Source organism: Myxine glutinosa, chromosome 4 (genome assembly GCF_964187855.1).
Source record: "Myxine glutinosa chromosome 4, kmMyxGlut1.1, whole genome shotgun sequence".
Taxonomy (NCBI): Eukaryota; Metazoa; Chordata; class Myxini; order Myxiniformes; family Myxinidae; genus Myxine; species Myxine glutinosa.
Genome location: NC_136264.1, coordinates 28,395,034 through 28,406,672, shown reverse-complemented (window position 1 = coordinate 28,406,672; position 11,639 = coordinate 28,395,034). Strand labels below are relative to the sequence as shown.

The 11,639-nt window shown below is 49.5% G+C and overlaps 1 protein-coding gene across 2 annotated transcripts; it reads left to right on the top strand.

Annotated features, from left to right (window-relative positions):
- Positions 1-219: 219 nt before the first annotated feature.
- LOC137425827 (uncharacterized) lies at positions 220-10,179 on the top strand. 2 transcript variants are annotated; one of them, XM_078775542.1, is made up of 5 exons: positions 220-827; positions 7,417-7,533; positions 7,656-7,814; positions 7,932-9,572; positions 9,745-10,179. In XM_078775542.1, exons 1-5 carry the CDS (start codon positions 761-763, stop codon positions 10,014-10,016), a joined length of 2,256 nt encoding a protein of 751 aa, XP_078631668.1. In that variant the 5' UTR covers positions 220-760; the 3' UTR covers positions 10,017-10,179. The 2 variants fall into 2 exon arrangements, with proteins under 2 accessions (XP_078631668.1, XP_078631667.1); XM_078775541.1 differs by having other exon boundaries at positions 221-827; positions 9,736-10,179.
- Positions 10,180-11,639: the final 1,460 nt, after the last annotated feature.

Here is an 11,639-nt window from a genome sequence, read left to right as displayed (position 1 = left end):
AGCCGCGAGGCTCTATATACGCCACGCACCCTAACATCCAAGCAAAACCAAACCAGGAGGTTTACACTGTAAAAACTAGACTCACACTGCTAACCCCGTATCTTTGATGAACTTTAAAACTGATCTACAAAACCCAGGATGTTTCAGATCCAGCCAGCAAAAGGCTTCCGGCAGACCTGACCACGGGATCCCCATTCCGCGGACAGAAAGCTGAAGACGAGATCTAGCATTATTATACCGCGGACAAAAGGAAATAGTCCAGATCTTCGGGAACCTTACACCGATCGCACCACCCCGAGGGATGGCGCCCGATCCTGTGAAGATAAAAATTGGGAAAACAATGTCCAATTCTAAGTCGAGATAAGATAGACTGCTCCCTGCGAGGGAGCCGGGGAGACGACCCCAAGGACGCGATCGATGGATGCACCTAGTGACACCACCTCCCCTTTAAGGGTTCTTTTGGATCTTTAACATAAACCGCTGCCTGTTTTGCACGTGATTGACAATAATCAACGGAATGCAATTAATCAGTCGATCGATCGTGCCAATCTGGCAGGTGTTTTCGTTTATTAAGGACGTAGTTTGTGGGCGTTTTATGTTCAGAGCGAGTTTGGGCGGGTAGCACACACACTTGGTGGTCGTTTGTGGTAGCTCGGGATTTACAGCGTCCATGGGTGAACCTTTGGGATTGTTGCTGCACCTTTGGCGGTCTCTGGCTCTGTGATCGTTCTTGGTTATTTATTCAACTTGTACCTGCTCGATGAGTTTTGAGACGATGTGGAAATACCTGTCGTTTTTGTTGCTCTGTGCGTTGGGGGTTAATGAAGGTGAGTTTGCATCAGTTCCATGCTCTGCACCGTGGCAAGGACTATCCTACCTACCTACCTACATACCTGCATACCTACCAACTTACCTAGACTTGTTTATGATACAAATCGATACGCATGATCCTTTATAAACTAATTTATCCATTGCGGACTAACCTTTTGCATCCTGTCGCACCTCGATCTGCCTTAACTTTCGCTTCTGTAATATATCCCTCCCCCCCCCCCCCCCCCCCCCCGGGAATGTGACGTCATCTGGCTGAAGATCTCACAACTACCCATCCCATCCCAGCTTTGCGTATGCGAATTTTCTGTGATGCCTCAAATCTACCACCTACTGGTGACTTATCAATTGGTCATGGTGTAGTTGCCAAGGCATCGATCTGAACGTTCCAATTGCTGCATTATTTTCCTTTCCCCATTTATCTATCACTTCCTCTTTCTTTTTCTTCCCCCCCTCCTGCGTAATTGTGATTATATTGGTTGGGGAGGTGCATGTAAAATATTTACGGTATTTTTAATGAAAAATTATGCATCACGTGATCTTTAACATCGTAGTTGTGTTTGGGAAAGCCGGCTTAACAAATTCCCTGTGGGTAGAATGCTCCACTGTGCAGCACCCCCTGCTGGCTCTTTCGATGGTGTTTCATCTGGAACGAGCACCATAATTATAGCGACTCGTGTGACGCTCGCGCGCCTCACCACACGTCGTTTCAGAGGGAGAGGCATCTTTGACCATTTGGGTCTTCAGGGCCTTTGGGGAGTCTTGGTCTTCAGGTGCTTGGTCTGTCTTCAGGTGCTTGGTCTGTCTTCAGGTGCTTGGTCTGTCTTCAGGTGCTTGGTCTGTCTTCAGGTGCTTGGTCTGTCTTCAGGTGCTTGGTCTGTCTTCAGGTGCTTGGTCTGTCTTCAGGTGCTTGGTCTGTCTTCAGGTTCTTGGTCTGTCTTCAGGTTCTTGGTCTGTCTTCAGGTTCTTGGTCTGTCTTCAGGTTCTTGGTCTGTCTTCAGGTTCTTGGTCTGTCTTCAGGTTCTTGGTCTGTCTTCAGGTTCTTGGTCTGTCTTCAGGTTCTTGGTCTGTCTTCAGGTTCTTGGTCTGTCTTCAGGTTCTTGGTCTGTCTTCAGGTTCTTGGTCTGTCTTCAGGTTCTTGGTCTGTCTTCAGGTTCTTGGTCTGTCTTCAGGTTCTTGGTCTGTCTTCAGGTTCTTGGTCTGTCTTCAGGTTCTTGGTCTGTCTTCAGGTTCTTGGTCTGTCTTCAGGTTCTTGGTCTGTCTTCAGGTTCTTGGTCTGTCTTCAGGTTCTTGGTCTGTCTTCAGGTTCTTGGTCTGTCTTCAGGTTCTTGGTCTGTCTTCAGGTTCTTGGTCTGTCTTCAGGTTCTTGGTCTGTCTTCAGGTTCTTGGTCTGTCTTCAGGTTCTTGGTCTGTCTTCAGGTTCTTGGTCTGTCTTCAGGTTCTTGGTCTGTCTTCAGGTTCTTGGTCTGTCTTCAGGTTCTTGGTCTGTCTTCAGGTTCTTGGTCTGTCTTCAGGTTCTTGGTCTGTCTTCAGGTTCTTGGTCTGTCTTCAGGTTCTTGGTCTGTCTTCAGGTTCTTGGTCTGTCTTCAGGTTCTTGGTCTGTCTTCAGGTTCTTGGTCTGTCTTCAGGTTCTTGGTCTGTCTTCAGGTTCTTGGTCTGTCTTCAGGTTCTTGGTCTGTCTTCAGGTTCTTGGTCTGTCTTCAGGTTCTTGGTCTGTCTTCAGGTTCTTGGTCTGTCTTCAGGTTCTTGGTCTGTCTTCAGGTTCTTGGTCTGTCTTCAGGTTCTTGGTCTGTCTTCAGGTTCTTGGTCTGTCTTCAGGTTCTTGGTCTGTCTTCAGGTTCTTGGTCTGTCTTCAGGTTCTTGGTCTGTCTTCAGGTTCTTGGTCTGTCTTCAGGTTCTTGGTCTGTCTTCAGGTTCTTGGTCTGTCTTCAGGTTCTTGGTCTGTCTTCAGGTTCTTGGTCTGTCTTCAGGTTCTTGGTCTGTCTTCAGGTTCTTGGTCTGTCTTCAGGTTCTTGGTCTGTCTTCAGGTTCTTGGTCTGTCTTCAGGTTCTTGGTCTGTCTTCAGGTTCTTGGTCTGTCTTCAGGTTCTTGGTCTGTCTTCAGGTTCTTGGTCTGTCTTCAGGTTCTTGGTCTGTCTTCAGGTTCTTGGTCTGTCTTCAGGTTCTTGGTCTGTCTTCAGGTTCTTGGTCTGTCTTCAGGTTCTTGGTCTGTCTTCAGGTTCTTGGTCTGTCTTCAGGTTCTTGGTCTGTCTTCAGGTTCTTGGTCTGTCTTCAGGTTCTTGGTCTGTCTTCAGGTTCTTGGTCTGTCTTCAGGTTCTTGGTCTGTCTTCAGGTTCTTGGTCTGTCTTCAGGTTCTTGGTCTGTCTTCAGGTTCTTGGTCTGTCTTCAGGTTCTTGGTCTGTCTTCAGGTTCTTGGTCTGTCTTCAGGTTCTTGGTCTGTCTTCAGGGTCTTGGTCTGTCTTCAGGTTCTTGGTCTGTCTTCAGGTTCTTGGTCTGTCTTCAGGTTCTTGGTCTGTCTTCAGGGTCTTGGTCTGTCTTCAGGGTCTTGGTCTGTCTTCAGGGTCTTGGTCTGTCTTCAGGGTCTTGGTCTGTCTTCAGGGTCTTGGTCTGTCTTCAGGGTCTTGGTCTGTCTTCAGGGTCTTGGTCTGTCTTCAGGGTCTTGGTCTGTCTTCAGGGTCTTGGTCTGTCTTCAGGGTCTTGGTCTGTCTTCAGGTCTTGGTCTGTCTTCAGGGTCTTGGTCTGTCTTCAGGGTCTTTGGTCTGTCTTCAGGGTCTTGGTCTGTCTTCAGGGTCTTGGTCTGTCGGGGTCTTCAGGGTCTTGGTGGGGGGGGGGGGGTCTTCAGGGTCTTGGTGGGGGGGGGGGGTCTTCAGGGTCTTGGTGGGGGGGGGGGGGGTCTTCAGGGTCTTGGTGGGGGGGGGGGTCTTCAGGGTCTTGGTGGGGGGGGGGGGGTCTTCAGGGTCTTGGTGGGGGGGGGGGGTCTTCAGGGTCTTGGTGGGGGGGGGGGTCTTCAGGGTCTTGGTGGGGGGGGGGGGGTCTTCAGGGTCTTGGTGGGGGGGGGGGGTCTTCAGGGTCTTGGTGGGGGGGGTCTTCAGGGTCTTGGTGGGGGGGGGGTCTTCAGGGTCGTGGGGGGGGTGGGTCTTCAGGGTCTTGGTGGGGGGGGTCTTCAGGGTCTTGGTGGGGGGGGGTCTTCAGGGTCTTGGTGGGGGGGGGGTCTTCAGGGTCTTGGTGGGGGGGGGTCTTCAGGGTCTTGGTGGGGGGGGTCTTCAGGGTCTTGGTGGGGGGTCTTCAGGGTCTTGGTGGGGGGTCTTCAGGGTCTTGGTGGGGGGGTCTTCAGGGTCTTGGTGGGGGGGTCTTCAGGGTCTTGGTGGGGGGGGTCTTCAGGGTCTTGGTGGGGGGGTCTTCAGGGTCTTGGTGGGGGGGGTCTTCAGGGTCTTGGTGGGGGGGGGTCTTCAGGGTCTTGGTGGGGGGGGGGTCTTCAGGGTCTTGGTGGGGGGGGGTCTTCAGGGTCTTGGTGGGGGGGGGTCTTCAGGGTCTTGGTGGGGGGGTCTTCAGGGTCTTGGTGGGGGGGGTCTTCAGGGTCTTGGTGGGGGGGGGTCTTCAGGGTCTTGGTGGGGGGGGGTCTTCAGGGTCTTGGTGGGGGGGTCTTCAGGGTCTTGGTGGGGGGTCTTCAGGGTCTTGGTGGGGGGTCTTCAGGGTCTTGGGAGGGGGGGGGTCTTCAGGGTCATGGTCTTTAGGGTCTTTTGGTTGTCTTTGAGGGTATTGGGGATTTAAAGGGTTGTCAAAGGTCTGAGGGTCTCAGCAATCTAAACTTAAGAGTTCACTGACTGTTTTGGGTGTTAATTTTATTTGAAGAATAAGGCATTTGGTCGCATATAAACAAACATAACCATAATTGTACGTTTGCTCTATTATAAATCGACCAGTCGATCGTAATTCGTGACCTAACGCGGAACAATCTGCTGCTACGCAGTACACGGACACAAGCGGGCGAGCTGTTCATAACCATCACAAAGTACCGAATTTCATGGTTATCAAAGTTCAGGAGAAAATCAACTACAACGGTACTAGGTAGACAGCACACCTCCACCAGGGTGAACAGTTTACGTTTTGTGTCGCACTGATAGGCCAGATCTCGACCTGAACCAAAATCGAATAGATTAAACCTCGTCCACCCATGTTGTCCACCAAATTTGGTCCGAACCGGTCCATAACATTTTGAGATGTCCTTCTCACAGACAGCGGTGAAAATATAACCTCCATTCACCTTTGGAGGAGGAAATCAAACTTCTGGAAGTTGTAAAACAGTTGTTCCCCCTGATGCCACACCCTTCGCTGCTCTGTTTATTACCTTCGCAAAAGCGGAAGGTTATGTTTTGATCGGTGTGTGTGTGTGTGTGTGTGTGTGTGTGTGTGTGTGTGTGTGTGTGTGTGTGTGTGTGTGTGTGTGTGTGTGTGTGTGTGTGTGTGTGTGTGTGTGTGTGTGTGTGTGTGTGTGTGTGTGTGTGTGTGTGTGTGTGTGTGTGTGTGTGTGTGTGTGTGTGTGTGTGTGTGTGTGTGTGTGTGTGTGTTTTTGTGTGTGTGTGTGTTTTTGTGTGTGTGTGTGTTTTTGTGTGTGTGTGTGTTTTTGTGTGTGTGTGTGTGTGTGTTTTTGTGTGTGTGTGTGTTTTTGTGTGTGTGTGTGTTTTTGTGTGTGTGTGTGTTTTTTTGTGTGTGTGTGTTTTTGTGTGTTATTCGCATAACTCAAAAAGTATTCAACCGAATTGCATGAAATTTCGTGGGATGATTGGTTATTATACGGGACACATTTGATTAGATTTTGGGAGCAATCGGGTCAAAGGTCAAGGTCACGAAAAGGTCAAAATCGTATTTTTACCATAGCGCGGTCAATTTTTATCCAATTGGCATGCAACTAATGCCAAAATGTTCAGAATTCAATGCCCGATCTTGTGATATACGACATGACCCAGTGAAGACATTACCCTTGTTAGCGGTTGGGGGTCAAAGGTCAGGGGGGTCACGACCTTGCAAAATGTGCGTTTTTTGTCATAACTCGGTCAATTCTTATCCGATTTGCATGAAATCAGCACCAAACTGTTCACTGTTCTGTTCCCTACACTCCCATGCCAAGTACAGAACAGTAGCTGCGGCGAAGGTATGCGCTCTACCGAGTGCCCGTTCTAGTTTTAAATATCGGATGCTGTCTATTGTCCGTTTTACCTGAATCTTGTCATAATGGAGCTTTGTGTTGACATTTTCTTTTGCAGCAATTTGTGCACCATTAAGGGTTTGTGGTTTCACTTGACATTTTGGTTTGTCGCTCTAGATGCGAATCTTTCAAAAACGAGCCGTCCAATAAGATTCTTGGGGTGACGTTGACTACTGTCTTTTCCATGGTTGCAGTAGCTTGTCCTAAAAAAAATTTAATTTTGAAAGGAAGTCATGTTTGCCAGGGTACAATTGCCATTTAATTTATTTAAATTCTTATCACCCTCGCCAGAAGAGGGTATTTCATTTGAGGCTGTTTGTTACTTGCCGGCATAGATTCCGGCAAGTATGTTGGTTGGTTTGTCTGCGCAGTACTACGTCTACATCGTTGCACATAGCATCGCCATACTTTACACACATTTGCCTTGCCCTGGACTAGACTGTGCCCAATTTTTAACTCTCTCGGCCCAAGCTCAAGGTCACCCAAAACATGAAAATCGGTAGATTTTAATTTTGCAGCCGCCATGTTGGTGCTCGCCATCACTGTGATGCGAAGCGAAAGACGCCTCAGCTGTCACATTCACAATCGCTGTTGTAATATTGTGGTATGTACTCCCGATACATGTTTCCTTCATTGTAAAAACTACCAGGTCAACAGTTAAAAGGATTTTGAGCCGATATGTGTTACAGCCTTGGCAAGATCGATGGAGACGGCGATCTGTTAGCTTATACACCGCCCAAATAGCTATGCTGCTAGTTATACACCGCCGGCAAGAGTATACATGTATAGATTTCAAGAGTATACATGTATAGATATAGATTTCCCGCCATTTTGGTCCAAAATGGCCGATTTTAAAAAAAAAACTACGTTCTGGCAAGTCCTCGGTCTCTGACTTTTTTTTTTCCTCCCCCTCCCCCCATTTGCCTGTCCACAGAATAAAGATTATTTTCTCCAACTGTTGGTCCGATTGACAGGAAATTTTCACCATAGGTTCAACTCTACCTGTAAATTTTTCATTATGACGTCATATGTCACGTGGTATGGCCGCCGTCTTGGAAAACCGAAAAACTTTGCACCTCATCTCCGAAAGTGGTGCATAGAAAAAAAAATTGACATGGCTCATTGTAAAACACACCATGGGGAATAAAATATGTTAATGTCATAGGTGCCTCCATTATGACATAATTCGACAAGTACAAAACATCCGATCAAGATGAAAATTGAGCATCATTTAGGGATAAATTTGTGAAGAAAAAAAAACAAACGATGACGTCATTGGCCACGTGGTTCGGCCGCCATATTTGTTTTAACACGAGCATTAAAAACCACTGAAAACACGTCCTGGCGAGTCTGCATTCTGATTGCTCTTTATTGTTTGCTCAGTGTCATGCTTGCGGTGCCTGCATTGCATGGAACGTTCCTCCGACTTCACCTGCCAACATGCAAATCCTTGGGACGACTGTCCCCGAACAAGCTCCCACTGCTTTGCTAAGATGTTACGTGAGTCGTACTTGTTACAGCCAATGGTGGGGGTAACCATTATGAATGTTGCTCGTTTGTGCCATCAGTCTGCCTGCTTTCCTCCTCTTCTATTCATATCTACCCTCACCACCCGTTTTCAGCCAGGAAATCCTCATGGCTTGTCAAAGGGTGCACGGAGTATCGGTTTTGTCCTGAAATAGAGGAATCTGGTGGGTTTTGCTGCTCGGGAGACTGGTGCAATGTTGCATCGGAGATTCAAATTGAATCTGAACTTCTTCCCGGTGTTGGGGAGAGCTCTGGTGAGTTTGAAATTGTTGACCACTAGGTATGGTGTGTGGGTGGTGGGGAGAGAATTTGATATATTGTTAACCCAAATGAGTTACTGGATGAACTTTTTTTCTTTCTTTTTTTTCAAGGAAGTGGAGAGGAGGATTTGAGATTTCAAGAGTCTGAAAATGTTAGTGCCTCTTCTCCTGAACCATGGGTTTTGCTTGATGCAGAAAATCAAAGTAGAATTGCAGTGACAAAGTATGGAGAAAGTGACATTGAGGAATCTTACACACTTGGCAGTAGTGAAAGTGTTTTGAAAGATCTCCTTTTATCTCCTGAGCCATCGACATTGCAAGAAGAAACCATTGGAGAGGGAATTGGTACCAACCCCATTTATAATGAAACTGCAGTATCGGATTTGGAGCAGACTCGAAATGACTTTTCGGCAACAGTGGAACAAACTCTATGGAGTGCCGATGGGGAAGCCAAGCTACTACTAGATGAGATCGTTGAGCAAGCCGAGAATGTTTCAGTGCCTCAAATGTTTGAGATTGAGAAGATGCAGATTGATTTTAAGTCAGGGGATGAACAAGAGTTGAGTAATGAAGAAACATTTGAAAGAATGAATTTTGAGGTGGGGGTTATGTCTGATGCATTGCACGAAATAGGAAATCTAGAAAGGGGAGTAAATGCAACTGCTTCATATGACCTTGGTGATGTACAGGTGAATATTCCTGCTTCAGAGTCTTCTTTATTGCAACACACTTCAACTGCCCATGAAGATGAATACACTCCTACACTCACCCAGGAACCCCCGACCCGGCCGCCTTCCACCCAGGAGCCCCCGACCCGGCCGCCTTCTGCCCAGGAGCCCCCGACCCGGCCGCCTTCCACCCAGGAGCCCGCGGCCCGGCCGCCTTCCACCCAGGAGCCCGCGGCCCGGCCGCCTTCCACCCAGGAGCCCGCGGCCCGGCCGCCTTCCACCCAGGAGCCCGCGGCCCGGCCGCCTTCCACCCAGGAGCCCGCGGCCCGGCCGCCTTCCACCCAGGAGCCCGCGGCCCGGCCGCCTTCCACCCAGGAGCCCGCGGCCCGGCCGCCTTCCACCCAGGAGCCCGCGGCCCGGCCGCCTTCCACCCAGGAGCCCGCGGCCCGGCCGCCTTCCACCCAGGAGCCCGCGGCCCGGCCGCCTTCCACCCAGGAGCCCGCGGCCCGGCCGCCTTCCACCCAGGAGCCCGCGGCCCGGCCGCCTTCCACCCAGGAGCCCGCGGCCCGGCCGCCTTCCACCCAGGAGCCCGCGGCCCGGCCGCCTTCCACCCAGGAGCCCGCGGCCCGGCCGCCTTCCACCCAGGAGCCCGCGGCCCGGCCGCCTTCCACCCAGGAGCCCGCGGCCCGGCCGCCTTCCACCCAGGAGCCCGCGGCCCGGCCGCCTTCCACCCAGGAGCCCGCGGCCCGGCCGCCTTCCACCCAGGAGCCCGCGGCCCGGCCGCCTTCCACCCAGGAGCCCGCGGCCCGGCCGCCTTCCACCCAGGAGCCCGCGGCCCGGCCGCCTTCCACCCAGGAGCCCGCGGCCAGTGGAGGTTTTTTGCGGTCACGAAGCAACGTGGTTTCTCAAACTGAATTTAAGAAATGGTGGTCGCGGGGTTTTCATGTAATTGAAAATGATTTGTTGGTGAAAGATAGTGCAAGTGACAGGTTTGCCGTGACTTCGTTTGATTTCCCAACAAATGCATCTTCTGACAATGACTCGTTTGGTTCTCCATCACCATCTTCGACTGAATTGCAGACAGGTATGTTGAACTGATTGATGAATCTTTTAATGATCTGTTATTGGTCTTGCATAGCTGCTTGATATATGCATATAATCTCCCGCTGCTCCTCCACCCGCACGAAGATGTGCTATCAGCACAAGTTTTTTGCTTTGCATAATTATTATATATATTTTTTTCCAAGATTCTGAAGGCCAACCACAGGAAAGCAGCAATCACCAGGTTCTGCAGAACCTCACGACAGCTCCATTGTCAAAGCTTCCTCAGGCTCATCTGTCAACTGTTCACTCACCATCTGAACGTCAGTCAAGCCGTGGAGGTGGGAGTGCGGTGGTGCTGGGTGGTGCAGGAAAGGTTGTCATTCCAACAGTACAACCTGCTGATCTGGATGGCCGAGGGACATCCAACAGACTTTTTGTGTCGCTGTCTTTATTCGTGCTCTGTTTACTGCAATTACTGTGCTAAACTATTTTTGTGGTTCAACTTTTATTGTTGAAGCAGACTGGGAATTTTTCATTACTTCAAAATGTATGTCTTGTTTGAATTTTCCAAAACGTTTACTGCATTGCCCTGTAAATCTGTAGCACTTGGTGACATTACTTGAATTAATAAATATTTTTGCAAAGCAGTTGCTATGTAAGCTTGCCATAATTTTCTGCCATTGACTTGGTCGCAATGTCTCATCATAAAGAATTTGAGTATGGGCCATTTATTTATATATATATATATATATATGTATATATATATATATATATAATATATATATATATATATATATATATATATATATATATATATATATATATATATATAGTTGTGGATCTCGGGTTCGTCGACGTACTAAGGGGGGATTATGCCCTACTCCCCCTCGAACTACGAGGCCGCCAACCACACTACACGTGGTGGATGGATTGCTAAGCGATTCCAGCCGCCGAGCCCGAAGCTATGCGTGGAAGGGTTAACGGTCACGACCCAAGTACCTTCTTTTTTTTTTTTTTTTTTTTTTTTTTTTTTTTGTATACAATATCGAGGCTCGTGAAAGAGCGAACATTAATCACACAGAAAGACAAACCGACACATAAAACATATAACATAGGGAGCGGTAGACAAGATGGGGAGAGAGGGGGAAGGACACAAACACAACATTTGAGAGCAGGGACCGAGAGACATGGAGACATCGAGAGATCTGAGAGGGCGAGGGCTTTGGGGGGGGGGGGGCGTGGGAAGGGGGCAGTGGGAGAGGTATAAAACATATGGACACTGCCAGGACTTCCAGGAAAGAAGTTGGAATTTCAAACAAGGTGGATCTGGGGTGAATTAGCGGGGGTAGAAAAGATCAAGGTTTTGGATGGGGGAAGATAAGAGATGGTGGTGAACAGCTGTTTTAAAGACCTGGAGGGAGGAGTGGGATTGAAGGGAGTGAGGAGTTTGTTCCAGAGGCGGGAGAAAAGAGGAATGAAAGAGTGAAGGTGAGCGGAGAGCCGAGATTTCGGCAGTTTTAACCATCAGAGGGTTGCTGGCAGATCTTGTGCGACCTGTAGGAATATTTGGGGGACAGAGCACAGAGAGAGCTGGGGGTGCAAGGCCGGAGAGGAGTCGGTAGAAGACAGAAAGACCACCTACCTGCCTGCGGTGAGTGAGTGAAAGGCCCTCAGAGATAGCTTCATCGCGGGGAGATTCCAATAATTCTGAAAGCTTTGGTTTCAACAGCGTGAAGCCGAGCTAGGTGTGAGGCAGGAGCACCGGCCCATAGTGGAGAACAGTATTCCATCATTGGAGAACAGCCCTGGAACAGTATTTCGACACACGCAGCTGTGAGAACGGGGACAACCTCGCACGAGTCACGCTGGGTACTGGCCGCCCGAGATCCGCAACAAAATATATATATATATATATTGCGGATTTGGGGGGTCGGCGCTCCCCTTACCAAGGGGGGTTAATCCCCTTGTCTTTTAAGCTGGCCGTCCCCCAATCCTGGAAATTATAATGCTCCTTTGGCAGATTGGCCAGGGTGATTGGTCAATGGAGTGCCAATTCGACTGCAAAGCAGGGAGTTAACGACCGCGGACAAGATGGAAATTGTCAAGC

Coding starts and splice junctions, on each gene's coding strand:
- LOC137425827 (XM_078775541.1), top strand. CDS start 761: ATGAGTTTTGAGACGATGTGGAAATACCTGTCGTTTTTGTTGCTCTGT. Junction 828..7,416: donor TGCGTTGGGGGTTAATGAAG/GTGAGTTTGCAT, acceptor TTGTTTGCTCAG/TGTCATGCTTGCGGTGCCTG. Junction 9,573..9,735: donor TTCGACTGAATTGCAGACAG/GTATGTTGAACT, acceptor TTTTTTTCCAAG/ATTCTGAAGGCCAACCACAG.